This window comes from Anopheles ziemanni, chromosome 2 (genome assembly GCF_943734765.1).
Source record: "Anopheles ziemanni chromosome 2, idAnoZiCoDA_A2_x.2, whole genome shotgun sequence".
Lineage (NCBI taxonomy): Eukaryota > Metazoa > Arthropoda > Insecta > Diptera > Culicidae > Anopheles > Anopheles ziemanni.
The window spans coordinates 7,894,609-7,917,784 of NC_080705.1; the positions used below are offsets into that span (position 1 = coordinate 7,894,609).

Genomic DNA, 23,176 nt, shown 5'->3' on the forward strand with positions numbered 1-23,176 from the left:
GTTCGTTGAGCTTTTAAGTGCTCATAATTTTTAATACTGCTTTAAATATACATAATAAGCGATTTAAGTAATTGAAAACTATTACCTTGGGGTGCGGAGGGGAGGGAAAACGATGGGAAAAGATAGGTGAAGGTTCAATGGATGTAGCAATGTGGCCAGACGGTTTGGGTGCTCGAAACGAGTGTGAACATGGTGCCCAATGTGGGGCAATGGGGTTCGATTTGGAGAGGTCAGCAAAGTTCGATGCGCGCGGGTTCGTCGCTTGATGCTCAAACGAAAGAGTCTTTTGATTTTGAAGCTACTACGTTTCTCCTTCTCTCGTTTCGAGCAATTTCTTTCGATCGTTCGTACACGTTCGGCAAAAGGGTGGATGGTATGCAAAAGTAGATTAATTTACAGGAAAGTAAATCTATCATCATACAGATTCATCGTGTTCATGTTTCTTCTTGTCATAGTTCACAACGGTCGCGCATTTTCGCTTGACATCTGCGGGGTTCTCTTAGCAGCGGTAATCCTTGCTTTATTTTCCTGGTTTACATAAGGATTAACCTCATTCGTGCTGTCAGTAAAGGCCCCGGCGATGGCGCAAAACCACGGTTGATCGGACAACGAATTCAACGATCTACCATACCATAGGAGCATGTTAATGCTCGAAATTTAATTCCCCCGAAGCGATCAGTCCCGAAATTAACGGGGCATCTAATGCTCGGTGTAGCATATGCGTGCGCGGTCCGGAAAAGAAAGAGCATTAATGAGGTAAAAAGGGTGCTTTACTGCGCTCGGGCCATTCCTACCAAGGGGCAAAGCCTCTCAGCGAAGTAATGATAGGATTTGAAGCGACCGGGGGTCAGTCTGATAGAACCGTACCACCGATCGCATTACCTTCGTGGAATGCTCTGCGGTCTGCAACTTTGCTTTGCGAAGGGTTAATGGCTTCTTTTCCTCGTTTGTTTCATTAGCGTCCGATGGTTCGTTCTAGTTTTCTAATCATCAAACATTCTACTCCTGTTTGGCGCTGTTTTTTTTTTTATCATACTCTCATATTCTACTCGTTTATTATTTAAAAAAAAAAAGTACAACTCCACTCTCGGGCGGCAAACATATAATTTACCAAACCCACTCGATTGCGTACCATGTTTTCGCGTTGTTTTAGTGCGGCGGCTTAAGTGGAGGGGTTTTCCTTCCTTTACCGAAACCTCTTAGTGGCCAAAGTGAGCGCGAGCCTCCCCGGTCGGATATGAAAATGAGCGGTTAGTGAGGCGTGCATCGTGCGGCCATAACAGCTTTTCCTCGCGCGCTGTTGTACAACCTGATAACGAGCAGACAAACGAGCCTCTGTGGTTGTACCGTTTAGGCGTGATTTTTTTTATATTTCTGTGTCAATTAACTCGTCAGTTCAATAACCGGATTTTGTTGGGAAATACTTTGAGGAAACTATAGGTAATTAGGACTAGTTTTCTTTCGATCTATAAACCGAAATTATTTTGGTAGTAGCCTCTAAAACTATGTCATTGGTACTACAAATTTAGTCACGTAATTCATCAACGGAATACTCGTTGTAAAGGACATTTTTGGTGAACAAAGAACGCCATTGAATGGTGACCATCGCCATCTCCACCTACGCCTGGTGTTTACATCTGGCCATGTAGGATAAAGTGTTGGTCAGTACAAGTACTCTGACGGGTTGGGCCACACGTATTACTGTCGCATTCAAACGCACACACACCCTTTTTCTTCACTTCGATGCCTTTTTATTTCTTTCCCGAAAACGCACATGTAGGTCAGCGGCCGTCCGCCCATTCGTATGATTTTAGTTTTTGGCATCTACCAGAAAAGACAGTTAAAAAAAAAACTTACAATCCGTCCCGAGACGATAGGGTAGGAGCGCTTCTTAAAAGGAAGGCCCGGGTATATCCTTCGGGTATCCGAATCGGAATCTATCATTTCTTCGCCGAGGGATCCATTCAATCAATCTTCCAACGCCTTTCCACAACGGATTTGTGGATTGTGGGGGATCGGTTTTTGAGCAACTAACCACACACATTTCGCATATTCTTAGCGTATTTGCGCGTCACGGTAGTGTGATGTGCCGTGGCCTACAGTGGAGTTCCTTTTTGTGTGTCCTACCTCGATTCACATCTTTTGACCCATGTCCACCCACACTTGTTGATGCCTTGCCTTTCGCTGGCGAGTTGTAGTTTGAAATTTGCTTCAGGCGAGTTTAAAGTTACGAAAGGCAAGGGGGGGAAAAAGAACAAACCACCCCAAGGTAGCCGTGTAAGCGCCGTTTGAAGATTGATCATAGTGCCGTAGAAGACAAAGCAAAAACTACAAACCTTTAACAGCGAAACCCCTCGCAAGTTCCCTCGCGGACACTTCGATGATGAGGTGTGTATTTGTACTTTGACGTGTAGTATGACTCAATCACGGTCGCCATCAATCGGCTTCATTCAAATGATTTCAAGCGAAAGAGAGAGGAGGGTGTGACGAGGGGCATGTTTTTCAGGGGGCAATCGTTCACTTCAGACGCCCGGCCGTCGTTGACGGCGTGTATGTGCGTGCGTTTCGTGCGATTATGAAAACGTGGCACAGAGATCATGTTTCGACATGCGTATTCGATCGATCTCGAATGATGGATTTTCTTCCTTTCCCTCGTCGACGCTATGCAATCTCTTATGTTGCAGATCTTTTCATCTGTAGCGTTTGACAACACTTTGACTTTGTTACTTGTGAAGAGCCAGACTATCAAGACTATTTTCTCATTTCTTCAAATCTACTTAAAAGCATTTCAGTATTTTTCAACAAAACTTTTAATTTTTTTTTCTACGTCCCATATAACAACTATGTGATGCTTTGTGCTAAAGGCTGCGTTAAACGAAATCAAAACGACGAAAAAAGACCAAGAAAATCTGATCAATGAATGACGAAGTTTGAATGAATTTCGACCGGCGTTTCGGAACGGCGAGTACAATCGGTTGTATTGTAGGTGCATCTAGTTGTCTCCTTCACGCTAGGCTCTCTAAATTTTAAATTATCACAGCTTTTTTATTTAAATTAATTTTCGTTGTTTCAGTACACTCTACTCTTTTTTCAGCCATTTAAGCGCCATTTTTCAGTATGTTCTTTAAAAAAACTACGTTTATTCTGATAGGAAAACATCAACAGCCCATACATCCTCCGTTAGTCATCAATCTTTGCTCGAAGTAGAGAATCTGGTTTATTCTTTCTTTCGCTCTGATGCGCGAGTATGCTTCTCTTGCTCTCGCAACAAGATCGTGTTTTACTCTCAGTAATCGCAGCTTCACGCTTTGTTTGTTTATTTTCCGCGAAACGATCTCATGAATTCATTTGATGCACATTTCTTTCTTCTCTCGCGATATCGAAAGACACAACCGGCTGTCTCTTTTACCCTCTCTATTTTCTCGATCGCACTCGATCCTCGCGAAGGAGTTCATTTCTACGAAATCGCAACTGAGGCTCTCTCTCTGACCGCGCTCTCTCGAATCATTTCTCGCTCTCGATTGTCGGAGGCTGGCTGTGGGGTGATCGCTATTCCCCTTCCAGAACGCACGATCGACATACGGTGATCTCGCTCTGGCGGCTTCGCGATCTCGCCCGCTCACTCTCGCTCATTCTCGCATGTGGTCCATGTGCCTGTCGATGGCGGCGCTGGTACCGGCGACGACGGCGGAACGCGATCGGCCCCGCACGGTTTTGTGTATGTTTTGTGTGTGAACTCTTTAAACTTTCAGTTAAACTTCAGCCACCGTGCCGGCCGTGTAGTGTGTGAGAGCCGCGATCGCACGCGGCACAAAACCCGCGGGTTCCCGACGTCCGATCGTTGCGCGGCGTGTTGCATTTGGTTCCGTGCCGTACCTGCGCGTTGTACACGTCTGGTTTTTGCTCCCTTCGTGGGTGTTTGTTGCCTGCGGGTCGCGTTGTGCGCGAGTGAGCCGCCTGAGGAAAAGAGGCTTTTGTCCTCTGCCTGTTCTGCATAGTTTTTCCGGGCAGGCGCAACGGATCAAAGAGGATCTTCCAGAGTGCGTGCCAGTGTTTCGTTTAGCAGCGCGATCACGTCGCTGCATCCTACGATACCAGTGGCGGCGACCCGTCGCCTCCGTATGCGTTCTTTGTTGTAGCAAGGGAAAAAGGTAAACACGAAACGAAGGCAAATATGTTTGCTTTGGGTTCTAAGTCGGTAAAATTTTAAGCATTCCAGCAGTGTGTAGCGTTCTGCCGAAAGGCAATAAAAAGCAAAAGCCCCTTTGCAAGGGGGAAAAAAAGGAATGAATTTAAAAAGGACTCGCCTCCTCCAGTGCTGAAGTGCAGTTCGCTGGTTTTGATTGTTTTAAACAAAAGTTCGAAGAAAATAAAGTGCCCAGGAGGGATGGAAGACGGATGGTGTCGGAGCAGTCGGTGGCCCATTCCTTCCTTTAAACCCTATCGAAATTCAACTGCGCCCATCTCGACCCGGCGCACCAAACGGTGACAGCCTATCCAGTGCTAATTCCATCCCGAGTGTGTGCGTGTGAGTGATGTTTGCTTCATCAATTTCCACCGGAAATGGCAAGCGTATAAAAGAGGAAAAAAAAAGGCCAGGAAAATACAAAGCCAATCGGTCACGAAAACCCAAGGGACCGGGCCGGATTCCAAATCACACACCAACTCGCTCGCACCAACACCAGCAGCGTAAAAGCGCAGCGCAGCACCCCCCGGCGGTGCATTTCCGCTCCCATTGTTGGCTGCCGCACCCTCGCTGTGCACCCCCGTCCCTCGTTCCGCTGTTCGGCGATCGAATTTCCATCTCCCGATAGATCACCTTCGCATGCATCGCCATCTTCTCTCGGTTCGTTGTGATTGTCAGGTTTTGTGTGCGTTCGTCTGTGCTGTGTGCATTTAATTGGGTCGTTTATTGATTGAAAGTGTTTCCGGAGTCCGCTCGAGAGCGACTCAAACAACGGGCAGCAGCAGCGGTGACGGGTCGTGGATGCTGAAATGCAACACGGAAAAGGTGCATCGAGCGGAAGTGATAGCGTTAGCAGCTGCAACAACGTGCTTGTGCATCGGTTTGTGAGCGAGATAGGGTGTGTGTGTGAGGGGAGAAGTTTTTTTAAACAGTGAAAAGTGTACATGTATGCTTGAAAAAAATGTTTTACACATTTATGAATAAGTGCACAATGTGAGATGCTGCGAGACTTCAACCCGAATGTGTGAAGAAAATGTACTGATGTTGTCGAAATTCGAACATATGGTACAGTTGGGCTCTGGTAAAAATTACGTCTAAAAAGCAAAGAAATACCTACAAAAACGAAGCCGTGTAGTGAGAAGTTCACAATCCGCAAGAATTTATTTATTCTCTCCAACGTCAGGAAGTGTGAAGTCAATGTCTGTAATCAATCCTCAGCGAATCCCATCCATCTTTTTGCTCGACTGACAGTGAAGTATTCTTTGTTCGAAGGCATTTGCTTGACTCCAATCGGAAAATCATGGATAATCTTCTGATACCTTTTTGAGAAAAACGAACCAAACACACACAAATTGATCAAACACCCTACACCATCCTCCATTGTTTGATTGCTCGGAGAAATTCTCCGCATCCAAAAAGAAGCAGCATCTCAGCTCGCTACAACAATCCCTTTTTCGCCCGTAAGTAATGTCTTACCATTTGCTCCTTCATCAAGACGCACTTATCATCGTCCCGGCGATTCTCTCGGCTGCTCGACGGGCCCGCTCCTCCTTGGGGGGATGCATTTCCCGGGCGGCAGGAAAACTCATTTCCCTCCATAGTGGCGGGGGACCATGCGAGAGCGACCGAACGAACGATCGGAGGGTGGGCTAAAAATAACCTCTTTCAATTAATCTTCCAACGCTAAGACCCCCGGCTCACAGCTTTTCTCAGCGTCGCAGTTTTTTCTTCCCTCCCCCTCGGGATTCGTCCTGGAGAAAATGAGAAAAATAAAACCCTCCCCTGGTGCGTTACTAGCCCGGTTTGCTTGCGTTTGCCGGCGAACAAAGACAAGATTCCTTTGCACCGGACGGTTCTTTGTCTTTTCGTCGCGTAGAATATAATATTCCGGTGGCGAAATATGTTAAACGATCAACCGGGAGGGAGGAAGGTGAGAGGGAGGGTGATGATAGGGGCTGGTGTATCAGAATATTTTGGTTATGCACTGTTTGGACGAGGTCAGAAGCAGAAGCGGCGACGTCTTGTAAGGTCGGCAAGAACGAGGGGAGACGAGCGCAACGGGATCGTCATTTGCACAGGATTGCATTCTTTTGCAACACGCGACACGAGCGAGCAAAACGACGACGATGGCGATGGCGAATGATTTATATCGCTTCGGTGGCCTAATTCGGGCCGTTTGTGTGCCGTGGGAGGAGTGTTTCGCTTGGTCGCCGAATGTAATTTCGCTGCACAAGAGAAGTTTGATGTTATTTTAATCAGATTCTGTATGATTTATGCAAAGTAATGTAAGTACTAGCGAAAACTTTAAAGTATTTTATATTTGTGACAGAGCTTGCGTTAATCGCTAACAGGCATAGCAACACACATGTTCGCCACACATAAGCGGACTTCACACATAGGAAAATAAATAAAGCCGAACCTGAAAGATCTCTCCTCGAGAATGATGAGTAACCCCAGGTGCAATTTATCTTCCTTACTCCGAGCAACGATTCCGATTGGACGGCATTGGACAACCTCAAACGGGATATGGCGCACTGCTGCAAACCCTCGAACCGGACGCCTCGTTGTTTATTGAAATCGTAATTAGATTAGAAGCGAGGCTAGGCGTGAGTTCGCGATGGTGTTTCTTGGAAAGCCGAGAGATGAAAGTAAACGGGGGGTTTTTGTCTTACATTTGATGGCCTGCATCTTCCTACGCGAAAAAAGGGGGATCTAAGGTGCACATATGCACCCCTCGGAACACCCATACACCGTGCGCGTCATGAGTCATTCGCCCGTGTCACGAATGCGAATCCCGATGAACGTCGTTTATTTCACTCATTGTGGAGCGAACCGGCAACGCCATTACCGCACGTTAAAACGTCCACCAGAGAGGGAAGCAACGGGCTGGAAAAGGGTTTCCTCACCCCCATTTGACCACCCACACACTGTTCCACCCTCCGCTTTAGTTGGTAGACATTGAAGTCCCCGCGGCGGCGTAGTCGAGTTTTTCCCATTTGCCAGCGACCGATGTTTATCTGTTTGTTCGATGCACGTCCATCGACCGACCGAGAACCCACCCCCTTGGAGGGTGGAGGATGTGCATCCGGATGGGGGGGTGGCTTTGCAGTTTTTGTGTTTTGTCGTTGACCAGAAGGCGACGCGCGGATAGCAACCGATTGTCCGGAGCTGATAGCGGAGCGCACAGAAGAATGAGGTTAGAATGATGTCGGTTTGATAAGTTATCAGAACAAGTTACAAGGAGATGAAGAAAACTTCTCTAGAAAAATTATATCAATTAACAGTAGACGTAATTACAATCGAGGAAATAAAAACAATAACATGCAATTATTGATTTTTGACACACATAATAACAACGTCCAAGGTTAAGTGTGGCGATTAATGGCTCAAGCGTGTCCGGTATCCTTGATGTTAATCGAGTGAAATCCATCAACACAACCAAAACATAAAAAAATAACTCATTTGCTCCTCTCGATTAGTCCCCTCGAATCGATTTGATTTCGTTCTAATCTTGCCCGTCACTGTTGGACATTTCAAAACATTTGCGTAAGTGGTGGAACAGACTGTGAAACAAGCGAGTTAGGTAAACAAACGCCAAACCCTAAGCTTTTCCGACACGGAAGCTTTTTCTATCGTGTGTATATGTGTGTTGTGTTTTTTGCAAACTACAAACCGATAAAATCTTACCACCCGAGTGCTCGCGAGTGTACACACGCGTGTTGCAAGACAACTAAATGCCATGTAAAATGGCGCTGGATTTTGTAACGCCACTTCTGCTCTGGAAGAACGCAGTTTGATTTAGATTGGCGCATCGCGAGTCGGGAGGGGGGAGGAAAACTAACGTCGGCAACAAACTCGGTCGATTCACGCTAGTGGTTGGAAGATTCGGTTTGATAACAATTTATATGGGTAATTAATTCGCGGCGGTTCTGTCCTTGTTTTGCGCATACCACCAACCGTTGGTTTGCGACGTATCTGTTTCTTCCAAACACTTGGGAGCATCTTGTTCGTGGTAGAATGTGTGATATCATGGCAAAGATTAAAGTGGACTTGCTTTTAAATACTGTTGATTTGTTTTTCTCTTGAGTAAACAAAATATGAACGCATGATTGCGAATAAAAACTTTAAGTAATCCTACCTTAACCATTTCAGGACCATAAGCTATTCAAGATTAAAATTGGCAATACAACATAAATTTTGGCTATTTGGTGTGTAAAATAAGAGAATATCACCAGAAAAACCTAGCAGTCTGTGTAGGTTTTTTATAATTTCCTGGGAAATATTTTTTCCCTATGAACCATAAAAGTAAATAAATTACAAGTATAGTTATGATATAGGAATTTCTTTTATTTGTTTCCCTTGGTTAAATGTTTCCCTTGGTCGTGAAAGGTTTGATGTAGCCCTTAATTTCTTGCGTTTCATAGGACTTTATTGTTTTATGTTCGGTTTACCTTTCTTTTGCCAAATACAGGACAATCTACCCTTTCCGCGCGCCCATTTCGAAGCACATTGTGTGCCCCGATTCCATCCTAATCGCGTAATCGTGTGTGTTGGGAAATGTTCCACCATTCCGGACCCAGCCGTGGCCAAGGAGGGCACTTATTTTTATCGATTTTAATTATATGCTATTGCAAAGCGTAACTATTTCAGTCACCACCACGCGCTGGCTCTGGTTGGATTGGAGGGCTTTTAGAAATATATATCAGCCCCGGCCCATCATCGATTCATGCTTGGCTGGGTTAAGCCTTTTTTGTCTACCGCGGTTGCTTCGCCCTAGACTAAGTCCTCTAAAGGCTCGCGGTTCGAAATGGAAGAACAACAATTACACCGTGCCACGCCATTTTAATGGTTGCGCGCAGATGTTGATCTCAATGTTTGTGACGCAATCGGGTTTGATTTAGCGTTTCTTTTTGTGCTCGCTGAGTAACTGTTAATGGGATGTGCGAAAAAACATATGCTTTCCATGTGGGAAAGTTACGACATTTTAAATTTGTGTTAAAATATATAATTGTTCAACAACTGTTAGAGAAGACCATTTGAAACATCCAGATGCGTTTGGGATTCTCATTCGTTCCATTTTCTTTTTCCTCTCCCAAGATCAACCTTCTTTTGACCGTCGGTACCATTCCGTTGCCGATTCAATCAGAATTTAATGAGCATATACATATTTGTGCCGGCAAGGGTTTACTCGATGGCCGGGCACCCCAAAAATCCTCATCACAGCGATATCAGCGGTTCGCGGCGTGTACACACCACATCATTTCAAGGCATATCTCATTACGCTTCCCGGTCAGCTCCGTGTCCCTAAGCTGCGGTGCGGCTATTCAAAGATCATTTCCTGCTCCGAACGATGGGAAGGAGAGGAAGAAGGAGGGAGAAGGCAAAATAAGCTGGAAACCAAATCATACCGATTTATGGAGGAGCCCGAGCCCCCGGAGGGGAGGGTTCTATCATCGCATACGGCTTGAATCTCATTTATCAAAACGAGCGAACCAAATCTCGTTCGTGAAGCGATGGGGGGAAAAGGGAAGGGATGGAAAGGAAGGGGGGTACACAAATTGTAGAAAACCCTTCCCGGACGATGATCACCTGATCATTGACGAACAGGGGAGGATGGAGCGCAAGGATCATTTTTGCCGAAGTCGAAACAGCCAAATCCAGCGGAAAAGTAGCATTACCCTCTAAGCTTTTCCTTTAAGTCACTTCGTTTACCTTCGGTTCTATGGTGCATTATAATTCTTACACTTGTTGCTTGGGCTCTCTTGTCTTGCTCTCTTAGTTCATTCATTTACCAGACGGGCGATATTTTAAGCCCCCCTGCTTTGTTTCCTCCTCCAGAAGATGGCTTCGGAATCGCTTCGTATCAAATCGAGACCATTCGTCGTTCGTTCTTCTCACTTTTGATCGCTTTTTTCATCCGGTGCGCATTATCATTTAACGTTCATTTCCTGCTTTTCGAGCCCACGAATTGGAGGTTTCGAGCGTCGTTTTTCGAGCCTTATGATCTTTCAACGGGAAAAATGAAACTATTCCGTTAATGATTACACATTTGCAAAGTTTAGTTTATTCTATTTCTCTTGGATGAAAAACAAAGAACTTTGGAATAATCGAAAGAAACTCTCTGAACAATACAATCGCAATGAAATAGAAACACCAACTCCAATGTTCGATAATCTACTTATCGTGCTTCATGTTGTAATACTTCCTTAACGATAAAGCTCACCATTCGCCACAATTGGACTCGCACGGATTTGAAGGCTCAGCTAGAGGTAGATGGATGGAAAATCGAATGCCAGCGACAGTGACGAGCCACAAATCACCCACCACAACAAACAGATGGGTTTGATGCTGCGTTGTATGTAGATTAGGCTTCCCTCGTTCGTTCCACTCGGCCCAATCTCGGTGGCCCGTTTTGCTGGAACAGCCACAATCCTTCCTGCGTTTCGTCCGTGTGCGTAGAGGTCTTGGCCCGATTTTTCAAGCCATCCGTCCGTCCGTCCGTCCGTTGTTCAGGTAGATACGGTGCGTAAAGTGGTGTATGCCCACTTGGGACGGAAGGCATTCGGTTCCACTCGAGCTGCACCTGAATCTGGTGAATCGAAGACGACAACGACGGTGGTGGACTTGACGGATTGCCTCCCGAGCCCGGGAGGGTTTCTCGATGGTCGACAAATTTCCGAACACGTACAGAAAATACCCATTCAGAACGAACGATCGGGCTATCGATTTGGGAGTTGGAAGATAAGTAGCTATAGCAGCAATCATTGCCGTAGCTGATTGAAAAGTGGCCGTGGAAGCGTTTCGAGCGGCTCGGCATCACGTTCTCCAATCCATCCAGACAATTCGTCTTTCCGCATCCGGATGGATGCGACGAGCTACACCTCTTATCCGAGCTGGGTTGGGTTGGGTTATACACCTCTTTGTTTGTGCGCTCTTCCCCTCTCACCATATTCGATAAGCTCTGTAAGGTATTCCAACCAAGAGGGCACCTAGAATTACGCATGCTATCTCATCAGTTTCGGGGAACCAGGCCCACCATCCCATAGACACAACCCGGGCGTAGGCTCTGGTATGTCGGATGTAGAATCACCCGATCCCCGGGGCTAGCGACCCTCGACTCCGTTCGTTAACGGAAGATGCCTAATCATGGTGAATAATGCTGCGGCGGAGTCGTACCGATGATAGTGGCAGAGTAACATCCGTTTTTCGTCTGCGAACTGCCTCGACTCCAGATTCCTCCAGAGGCAGCAGGAGGAGGACTTTTCGGCTCGCCTCCCTCCCACGGGGGGTTCGTTGTGCGACAAATTGTTGTCCATCCCTTCCGCGCGTCAGGATTTATTCTGATAGATCTTATCCACCGGGTGGTTGGAAGCTGGGGAGGCTTGGGATGGCTGGGAATTCTAGATTCAACCTGTCTTCCGCACCGTCCCATGCTCCGGAAACAAAACAGGCGGACGCGAGGCGACGAACTCCGCACATAAATAAAGGCTTCCACCCGAGGGACGACATAGTCTCCCGACCCTTAGGTCTGGGATGTTCCGTCGATGGTGAGTCGACAGATTTTTAATACGTCTCTCTTTCTCCTTGTCAACACGGTCATCGATGTGCCAAGGTGTACGGAACAAAGGTAGGGGGCAGCCTCCAAGCCCTACCATGTGTGTTTGTGTGGGTCCGTTTTTTTTCGGGCCTCCGGCCTTCACAGGAAGTGAATTCCGTCGGGCATGATTAATTGATTCATCTCCCTTACCACCTTTCGCTAGCATCGTCCCAATTGGTTGGCGTGAGATTTTTCCTGAGGTCCGGCTCCGGTCGCCATCGCCACCCGAAAAGCAACCATTCATTTTCCGGGAGAAGGAATTTCGTTGATTATTTTCGGATCCGCCGTGGGCCTCCGGGATTGATAGGAGATTGATAGGAGACTGATGCTGCGCATTGTTGTGCATTAGTTTCTATTTCTTTAGAGCTCTCGTCCTCTCTCGTCGGCGTTGTTGCAGCACAGAGGTTGGTTGGGATAATTTGTGAGGTGGTACCGACGATGATGAAGGTATTTTCGGGCTTTTGCAAGGACAATGGGAAAGCTTGACAATTGTGTTATCATTAATTTTGGATGTGTCATGTTTTATTTCACCCATTAGCCTTTTTCCTGGTGCTGGTGAACTATTGGAATTAGTTCGATAAAAATAATCTCGTAGTTTTATCCAAAGCACACAAAGGTTACTAATCGTTACCGATTTGTTACATTAATTTTGTAATATGATGGTTCCCTTAAGATAAAATATTTGTCATTACGGAGGGTGCATTACCTTTAACAATATGAGCATGCGTGGCATGGCATAAGAATTGATATAATTCTTTGCATCGATGCATATTGATGCCGGTTCGGTACACTTCACACGCACTTACACCATCTACCATCTCCTGCGAAACGCTCCGATGGTGTTTCGACGGCACGGAAAATAATAATCACGCGACACGCAGGGGGAGCCAGCGTTTTTTTACAACGCAACCGAAATCCTTTCACCTCGTACGCATATTATGTTCGATCGTGCCCGCACCATCGCGCCCCCCACCAGCTGTGGGAGCATAAATCATAGGCAAATATTCAAATGCCCTTGTTAGCGGCCCGCCGGTTCCCGGGGCCCTTAAAAGCTGGCAATCGATTTGGCCGCCACCGATTTTCCCAGCCCAAGACGGCAGAACTTCGACGGTCCCTGTTCCCTTTCGGGAGGGGGTACGGGGGAATTTGTGAAGGAAAATAAAAGTGAAAACTCGCTCGGGTGCGCAGTCCACTTTTCCATGGGCAGCACGAACTGAAACTGTGCACAAAAGTGACGCCATCGGTCCACAATCCGATGGTCAACATATCGATGATAAGCGGCGAGCGCTCGACTTGACGAACATAAACACGGAACAAAAGTCCTATGCTCACCACTTTTTCCCACGCTGGTCGGACCCAGCTGCTTTGGGGGCGGGGGGAGGCTTTTCCACTCCTTTTCCGCTTCTCTTATTCGCTCCTTCTCGCTATCGCACCGTTCTCATCATTTTCGTCCAGCATGCGGCCGTTTCTTATGCTCACTCCTAAGCATCGGGACTTCCGTTGCGCTGGCCCGGGGCCCGGGCTACGGCGGACGATAGTTTAGTCATTCGTTATGCTGTTGCGGGTGCCCACAGCCGCCCCCAGACGCCTTGGAGTTTCCACGCGAACGGAGTTTTTATCGCCGCAGTTTCTCGCGTTTCAAGCATGTTCTTCCCGTCGTGCTGCGGTAGGAGCTCTGCATGCTTGCTGCTTTGGAGATTTCCGTTCAAAACACCATTTTCCCCCATTCCGCTGCTGCTGCCGGAGAAGCATATTCCGTTGTTGATTCATGCAAAAAGGGTTTTGCGGGGTTTTTATTTCCATTGACTTCTTTATGCCGGCGTTCTTTTATGCTCACGGATGAATAACCGTTCAGAAATGCATCCTATGCAGGCAGTCGGGCGAACGGTGGGTCCTCTGCTGTTTTCGTAATTTTCTTTCCCTAGATTGCACGGAATGAATGAATTGGCTAAATGAATGAATGAAAGAACTTAATACCACTTTCGCTCTCCTTGGAAGTCTGTGTGAGATTGCTTCACTTAACAGGATTCATTCATTGGAAATTCAATTCAATGGTGCTACATTCAAATGTATTTCTGCTACACTTAATTCATCCTCTTCCTCGTTAAAAACCGGTAGAAATTGTTTTCATTTCAAGGTTTTGTTGCGAATTTTAACTTCTCCTACCTTTGATGCCTACCCTACCCGGATTGCCCAATGTTTTCGTCTACTGATGCTCTTTCAAAGGTTTTTCCAAAATATTCACCAACAACCGAGATGAGGATTAGAGACACTGTTTACTTATCTCAACTCCCAGCCTCAGGGGACAACATCACGACAATCTCGATTGCAACTGCAGCTGCATTCGCTGTTCGAGGAAGATCGACCACCCGCGGTTTGCGATGTCATGATCTGTCAAAACAGTCAGACCCTCGCAACGGTTCGCTTTCGTCCTGTTTGTCTATTTTCCGATGCCGAATTAATCATCCACACCGGCGGTGACATTTTGCACAACGTTCCTGTGTAATGCCAACGCGGCGGGTGGCTTTCGGTGGCCTTTAACCCCCGCGGGCTGCAGAATTTGTTGCCACGGAAGAGGCGATGGGGTTCACAGTTGAGTTTGGAATCGGCAAACCTAAACATACCCGGTAGTGGTGAACATTCTTGTTTCCTTTCCTTGGCAGCATGCAACTCGAACGCCCTCGGAATGCTATCCGGGCATCGGGCAATTACATTTTTTTGAAAGTTTAAAATTCAAATTCCAACCAATCGATCGAATGGCGATGGATATGATATTTCGTACCAGCTTTAGGGACGGGGGGAGTTGGTGGTGAGACGGGTGAGCAGCAGCACATACACAAAAACTAAACCCGTTCCAACCGAGCGTCGTCCCACATTCGAAATGTCGATCGGGTTCTCGGGGGGGTTCGGTGCTGAATTAATCATTATTTTTATGTAAGTTTCATGCTCGATCGTGGTACATGCACACGTACACGCACACACACAAGCTCACACCCCCAACCCGCACATGATCGATCGATAGAGCTCGCAGTAGTCGCCGTAATCACGTGATCTTTATGCCAAAATTCAGCCCGTTTCGATAGGGCTGGTGCTCTCTAGCAGTCAAACTATTACCTCCCGTTTATTTTTTTTGAAATTAAGAAAGCCAAAGTGAACAAACGAGAAGAAAAAATAGGTACAGAACGGCGAATCACCGCCGGCTGCACATCAATCACCGTGTTCGTGTTAATTAACAGTTCGCCTCCCCCCCCCCCCCCCCCCCCCCCACCTTCACGACCACCACCGGGTGGAGAGCGGGTGTTCCGGATCGCCCGCCAGAGGGGGTTCCCAGCCCGGGCCACTATCGAAAAACGCTCCACGCGAGTCCGAACCCGGCCTTAATTAGCTGATTATCGTCAGTTTTTGATCGCCATTTTCCTTCCCATTACCACGGGTTTTACAACCCACGACGATGACGACGTCGAACTACCTCGGAGTCGGTTCGAAAATTCAATCGATTATGCTCACATCGACAGTCGAGTTTGGGTTGGGTATGGAAAACCCTTCGCCAGTTTGCTTGACCAATGGCGCTCTTACGCTACAACTCACTCGTGGGTTTCATTACGTTTTCCTCCGTGCAGTTGGTTGGGGGAAAAAAAATGCAACTTTTCCTTTCCAACAAACGCGACGAATCGATAAACTTTGATGACTTGTGAGCGGCGTGTGCTTTACGTGTTTATGATTTCCTCGTTTCGCTGCGAGCTCGAATTCGAACTATTTCATCCACACGTGGAAAGAAAAAACTAAATCTGATGAAAAATACAATTGCGTCAGAAACTGGTCGGGGGTAAACATTATGCCACATTCGAAAACAAAATCTAATAACTCAGGCTCAAAGTCTTGGAGTTCGGTACAAAAGGCAATGAATAAAAATAACCAAACCATCCCCTGGAGGCAAACATTAACAATGGGACAAGGCTGACGGTAAAAAAAATGGATTGGAAGTAAAATAAAAAAAAGGCAAAAGTCCCTACATAAACACATGTTATAATGTTAACCAATACATCGCTAAAGAAGGGTGTCTAATAAAAATCCAGCAACCGAGTTGTGCAAAAGCAACGCAGCAGAGAATTAAAAATAAACTCCAAACGAAGGTGCCGAAGTGATCATTTCCCGATCGCCGTGCAAAAACAAACAGGAAAAACATATCCAACACACTGATAAGTGAGGTAAAGAGAAAAGAAATCATAAAACCATCGACCCCTAAGCCCCCGCCGGTTTCGGTTTCGATCCAATCTTTCGAGCCGGCCGAACCTCATAGACGCGTCTCATCAACGCTTATGGACTAGCCCTAATAATAAAAGTGTAATGTACACGGATCGGCTTTTCTTTGCTGATTTGCTGGTAGTCATCTCCTTCGCTTCCTCTCGAACGCCGCTTTTCTGCGCTCCGGCGTCCGGCGAGTGCTAAAGAGGCTTGTTTACGAAACGAACATATTTATTGGTAAATATTATTTGCATTAATTAAACATTTAATTGCATTCGGTCTGGGCGAGCGAGAGTGGGCGAACTCCGTGTGCCGGATCGGAATCGTGTGTTGCCGTTTTTCTACCGCTTTACGATCAATTACGGAAGGAAAGCGCAGGGCGGGGGTTTTCTCTTTCCTTCCTGAAGAACCGATTTTCAAAGCTTAAAAAAATACATCTATATAGCATAACATCCTTCGCCGTCGGTGCGGCTCATTAAGCCGAACGGGAAAAACGGAACTAGCGATCCCCGCCGGGGCTGGCTGGCTGGCTGGTGGGAGTTCGCTTCTCTATTTATTTGATTATTTTTCATCCATTCAACAGCCTCGTTCGCCGATCGGGTCTCAAGTCCGGAACGACACTACACTTTAATGTGGTCTGCACTCTCGACATCCTTCTCGGATCGCGTCGGAAGGGAGGGATTCGGGGGTTGCTATTTTTCTCCGCTGCATCGGGAGAAGATATTTCCGCCCGGGAGTTTTTGATTGAGAGATTGTCAAAACATGTACGTTCCACCATCATCACCACCACCGGGTTTGATTCCGCAACCACAAGCGCATGGTGTTTCACGAGACCCGGTTTGGTCGGTGCATTCATTTTCGACCCAAGGTTAGAGCATGGGGGGACGGTCGGCATGGGATTATGGTGCGTGATTCATTTATGCACAACCCCCAGAGGGAGGGAAAATAAAATCGGTTTTGTTTCTCCCCCACCCCCGAACTGTCTTTGATGTTTTCGGATGACAGAGGAAAGGATGCACAAGCAATGGAGTTTCGGGAAAAGATCAAACGAGATCGTCCCTTTCGGGAAGCGCCACTCGCCGGCCGACGTTGACGTTTGACTAAATGGGTAGACGGCTTTTTGCAGTGCGGAAAGTTCAAAGGACAAGCTGCGTTTCGTTGAAATGAATGAATGGACGCGCAAGATCACGCGCCGCGTACGGAAATGGCGTACAACTCCGTAAGATCGTTGTAATGAATGGATTTTATAATGAGGCAGTAGATAATTATAATTACCGTTGAATCGTGGCAGTGTTTATCCGCTGACAAGCACCGTTTAGGAGGAGCGATCTTAACGAAAAATAATTAAGATCACCGTCGTTGTCGATGTCAATCCATGTGTAGTTAATAAGCAATACCCTTTCGTAACTGTTTTTTAGGCAACCGAGTACATGGTACTAAGCTTTCTTTTCTTTACCCTTTCTCCCTCCCAGGATATACTCACAGAATCTTCCGAGAAGTTGGAAAACTTGATTGCATCGTCGCCGGCGACGCTCGCGCTGAAGGCGTCGGCCGAGCAGGACGCGATCGCAGCCCTGCAGGCCCTGCGCAACAATAACAATCATACAAAATCAGTTACCTCAGTACTTAGTAAAACGCACCTGCAAAACCTGGAAGCGAACGCCGTATCTGTGATCCCTATCGAGAGTATGAAACTTACTTCCACCGGCGTGCACACCAGCCACCAGCAGCCGACAGCAGCGACCACCACGACAACGACGACGATCATCCATCATCAACAGCAACAGCAGCAGCCACCGCCCACGGTTCCGATTGGGTTCCAGCAGCAGCAGCAGCAGCAGCAGCAGAGTAGCACCCAACCGAGGCAGCCACTGATTCAGGTGCGCAACCTAACGCAGCTGCAGAAGGAGCATCTCGAGACGGCCGCGGTGTTGATGGACATCAGCAAGAAGGCCATCATCTCACCGCCAAGCTCGAACCCACAGTCGCCCAGTCTGCTCGCCGAGCAGAAGCAGCAGCAGCAGCAGCAACAATCGCAACAGTATCAAATAATTAACAATAACAATCAGAATAAGCAGCAGCAACCGCAAAGTATTAAATCTTCTGTGATAAAGGTGGGTTTTGTTGTAGAATTAGTGAGTGAGTAGAATCTTACTGTTGAATTGAGTGATTTGAATCGTCTCCTTAACATAAAAAAAATTTGGTCGTTGTCACAGCCATTCAAAACCTTAATAAAGGATTCGAATCCCAAGAGTGAGTAAAAGAGTTAGTAGTCGCCACAGAGATTTGATCGAGTACAAGGAATCGAAACCCAATCTGGTTGGAAATTCACTCCTGTTTACAGATTCAAATATCTATGACGGCTCGTAACTCTTTTATTTGCTCTTGAAATCTATACTTGGGATTCGAATCACTTCTCGGGATTCATCCCTGTGGCGACTAGCAACTCGTTTGGAATTTGAATCCCTGTTAAGGATTATAATGCCTGAAGCGACTTATAACTGAGATCGTTCTGTCTGAATTTCTTCAAAGAGTTGCTATTCTCATTACTAATTTGTTGTACTAAATTTGTACTAAACGCAGTGTAAACTAATGGCATTTCCCTCTCTCTCTCTCTCTTCCCTTTCGCCAGCCTCACGAATACCTTCTGAACAATCTCAAACGTACGCCGAGCAGCGAAGAGATGGATCTGACGATGAAGCGCGTCAAGGTGGAGCCGCACGTGGTCCTCTCGCCCACGGTGGCCGCCTCCACGCTGGTGAAGAAGAACCTCATCAAGCGGGAAACGATCGAGCACCTGGCGGCGGCGGTAGCCGACGACCAAGCGAGCCAACACAGTGACAGCGTGGACAGCAGCGATTCCGGCCGGCTCCAGATGGACATATCCTCGCAGGACGCACACTCGGAGTGTACCGCCGACGAGCTGAAGCTTCGGAATAGCATCCACCACCATCATCATCACCTCAACAATAACAACAACAACCACCACCACCACAACCACCCCCATCACCACCATCACCAGCAGCAGCAACACCCGGGAAGTGGATCGTTGGATCATCTCGGGCGCGAAACTCCGGACAGTATGAACTCCATCGAGGAGCAGCAGCAGCAGGTGGCGGCCGCCGCAGCAGTTGCGGCTGCCGTTCGTCAGATGCCCTTCGGTGGGCTGGGCGATGGTGCGGATCCGGCGGTGGTGCAGCTGTGGCAGGCGTTGACACAAAATACAAGTAAGATTTTCGATCAACTAGTAACAAACGAACCCCTCGTCACTTATCAATTTTCCCTCTTTTGTTTTAGATCTCATTGTGAATGGTGAAGGAAACGAGGCGACGGCGTTGCTGAGGAAGATGATCAACGCCCGGAGTCTCGGCATCCAGTTTCCCCCGTCCTTACCGGTTAGTACAGGATTAGCGTTACTCAAGGTAGATATATATCTTTGGTGGTCAAGTTTGCCTCACACTCCGGCACCAGCAATAAGGATGGGTGCACGCAACTAACGGAGCTAACAATGCACGCACGAACAGGCCATAGCAGGGAAAAATAGGGAACTTTAAAAAAAATGTGTTGATCGAAAGCTTAAAAAAAGCTTTGAAACGCCAGACCTTTTTCCTTTGGAAAGTCCTTTTTTATTAATGCTCTTCCAAATGTTTTTGTTTATAGCAAAATGACATCAGTCGCCACAATCAAACCGGTCAGAGTGGCCGACGGAAACAGTCGTGTCCGAGCCGGACGCCAGTGGAAGGCAACTCGCCGAATGCTGCGCTGGACAACAATGGTATCGGACCAGCTGGCGGCGGTGGCGGTGGCATCAGTGCGCTGAAGCATACCACAGGCAAGGGCGTTTCTTCCGGCGGCAACGTGTTGTTCACCACAACGAAGGCAACGGCGGCCCAGCAGAGTGATGCGGCCCAGTCGGAAGCGAACAGTACCGCGTCGGGCAACAGCAGTCCACGGCTATTACTCCCAAAATCCGCTCCCGCGCAGCAGCAGCAGCAGCAGCAGAACGCCCAGCAGAAGGACATGTCCTGCACGAACTGTGGTACCACGACGACCACCATCTGGCGGCGGAACATGCGCGGCGAAATGGTGTGCAACGCGTGCGGTTTATACTTCAAGCTGCACGGTGTTAACCGGCCGCACACGATGCGTCGTGATACGATCCACACGCGAAGACGACGCCCGAAGGGGGATAAGAGTACGCGCAGGAGTAAGTGACCGGAGGAAGGGAGAGTATGGACGAACCACTAACGCTGTGTGCCTTGTCTTTACAGAAACCGTCAAGCAGGACAGTGCCGATATTGTGGACAATGGTGTCGAAACGGCCGTCGATCTGCAGGCGTTGCAGACGCAACTATTAGCCCTTCGTGACGCATCCCGCGGTACACCAACCAACTTTACCGTACCTGTAAGTAATTCCCTTAACGTTTGCAACGAACAAACCATCTAATCACCTTCCATATCTTCTAGGCCTTCCACAACTACCTACGTGCGGCGCAAAATTTCGACCCGAACGGCAGCGGGGAGCTGCTGGTGGGTGGTGACGCAGGCGACGACAGTGGGCCCGAGAACGATCTCGATTCGTGCAACCTACCGCTGAACCTGGTAGCGACGCAGCTCGGCAGCGATTCGTCGCAGCACTGACGGAAGCCTTCGACGGTGGCGCAGCGTCCGTCGGAAACGTGCGTCCAAACAAATTCTAAATCCTTGCATCGGCGGCTGAACGGGTCCACCACCAAGAAGGGGGTACGAGGCGGCGGGGCGCCCAAAAAGTGAGACGGGAAGAAACGCAAATTTGGCGTGTTTCTTTTACGCCGACTACTGCATCCACTATCCTAGTACCAGCCACTTATATTACATCATCTACACTACTTGCAAACCCCGTTAATACTACTTACATGCAAGGAACTTAATTACTAGAATCTATCGTAACACAGAACAAAATTATCCGTTAATACTCGAGCACACTTGTGCAGCAGAAAAGTAGGATCGGTGCTGGAGGGTCCGGATCCAGGGCCAATGAATCTCGTGAATGGTGTGATGTGAATCGGAGATTGATCTTTTTTTTTTTTAATTTATGACAAGCGAAAAGCAATCCCGGACAAACGGGAGCGAACAAATTCGACGCAAGCAACTGTAATACTCCATTTAGAGACGTCCTTATGATTAGAAAAGGCGAACCGCACGGTAAACGATATTGGACGGATTGATGATTCAACAGAGATCACTAGTTATTACACTAGAGGACAGTATTTATTACCTTTTAATGAAACAAATCCTAGCAGAGGACAATATTATTGATACAACTTAACGGATCGAGCTGGAGAAGGAATCACTTCTACTTACACACACACGCGCAATTACACGCGATAACAAAGAGACTAACTCACAAGCAGCAGCAGCAGCAGCAGTAAAACAAAAAGCCGCATGCATTCGCTCACGTGCCGCTTTGCTAAAAGGAAACACGTTGTGCAGGTCGTTCCTTCCGGCCGGAAACGAAGCGACCATGGAAGCGCCCTTCCGCCCATGGTGGGATGCAAACAAATCGAATCATATAAGCAATAATAATTGATCCGCTCGTCGGCGGCGGAGGTTCGTCTCCGCCCCCGAACGAGCACATGTATAGATGCGTAAGATTGTAGGATGCGTAAGTTCTTTTACATAATTTGTAACGATTGCGTACTGCTGCAAAGCACACCCGGTATCCTATTTGCATGATAAATAATTACATTTAGATATTAGTTTCATTTTATCATCCTTTTTAAAGCCCTCACTTTAGGCATTAGCGTGTAAGCAAACGCAGTGGGGAAAGTTTGTCGAGAAGTTTAGTATCGGAAAGTGTCTCCGTCAAGGAAGATGGAAAAGAAAGAATGTTAAACCGAAAGTGGGAGAATCGGAGTGTGCGTGATTGAAAATATTTTAACATATTGTTTTAATTTCACTTATTTCCCTTTATTTGTTTCGTGAGAGAATACCCGTAGAACTCGTCTTTTTTTTCAAATTTTCTCGTAATGCAATCCAACACGCGGTACCATTTTACCCTTACTTCAAATGGGAAAGGAACAAACGAATAAAAGCAAACCAATTGTGATACGATACTTGTTGTGCGACGTGGAAAGATAGAGCAGAAAGAAAGAGAGAGTGAAAGAAGGCAAATGTAAACTTACATCCCTGGCGCAACGGAGCGACCGGGTTGAGAAGGTATCTAAAAATCAAAATTTAGTAAGAGCGCATTACAGAAGCTCAGCAGTAAATTACGCGCAATGGCATTACACACACACACAGACAGGAGGGTAGAAATATAGCTTTTCCAAAGCTACAAAAAAAAAACACAGTTATCGATAGTCATAAAATGATTCTCTCCAAAAAAAAACGTATAAAATCAATCATACAAGCAATCAAGATTTTGATATTACACTGAAACGATATTACACGACACAAGGAATCTCAAATCGAACCCACAATTCTTGTTTATTTGCTTGGTTATGAAGTTTTAATAATGTTTCTTCTGTGCTTTTAAGATTCTACGATTCAAATGAGTAGGGCACAACAATGGACTTAATTAGATTTCTAGTTTTCTCTTCTTCGTCAAGCGTTTAGATTACACAAATGGTGGCGAAATGCTTACGTACCATTCTCTTTCATTAGGAATTTAATTTCACCAACGCTTACCGTACTTGAAGGGGCCCAGAAGGAAGCGCATCCAGAAGATAAAGGAAGATCAGTATTTTTTGCAAAAAAGGATCAAAGCAAATATAAATTTTCAACACCAACACCAACACGGCCACTTTACGGCAACGATCCGTCCGCATGCTCGAAATCTCACGTGTATTTTTTAATTATAAACTTTTTGCTGGCACGTTATCACTTAACTAGATAGATTGTTGAAAAGTTGTTCACCAGGTTTTTACATCTACCATTACTCGCCGTGCATTCATTCTAGAGCCGTGTCAATGAGGATTCTAGCTGTCGCGGAAAAGTCTAGTCAAACCATTTCACGATGCGAGCGACCGACGAGGAAGAGAATGCATGATGCAGTTCAGTTGCGTTACGTTGCTTGTGCCTTCCGTTTCCGGGCATCCTTCGAGGACGTATCAATTGAGATTTTTCCAACTTTGCCACAAACATCCAAACCCGCACGGTTGCGTACT

General features: G+C 46.9%; 1 protein-coding gene across 1 annotated transcript in view; it reads left to right on the forward strand.

The window, feature by feature from the left end:
* Positions 1-20,981, forward strand: part of LOC131289133 (uncharacterized) — a 196,726-nt gene extending 175,745 nt beyond the window's left edge. The window contains exons 3-8 of the mRNA XM_058318341.1: positions 17,501-18,142; positions 18,661-19,255; positions 19,326-19,450; positions 19,689-20,235; positions 20,300-20,433; positions 20,496-20,981. Of these exons, the coding sequence (XP_058174324.1) occupies positions 17,501-18,142; positions 18,661-19,255; positions 19,326-19,450; positions 19,689-20,235; positions 20,300-20,433; positions 20,496-20,669 (2,217 nt within the window). The 3' untranslated portion in view covers positions 20,670-20,981. The remainder of the gene's footprint in view (positions 1-17,500; positions 18,143-18,660; positions 19,256-19,325; positions 19,451-19,688; positions 20,236-20,299; positions 20,434-20,495) is intronic.
* The last annotated feature ends 2,195 nt before the right edge of the window (positions 20,982-23,176 follow it).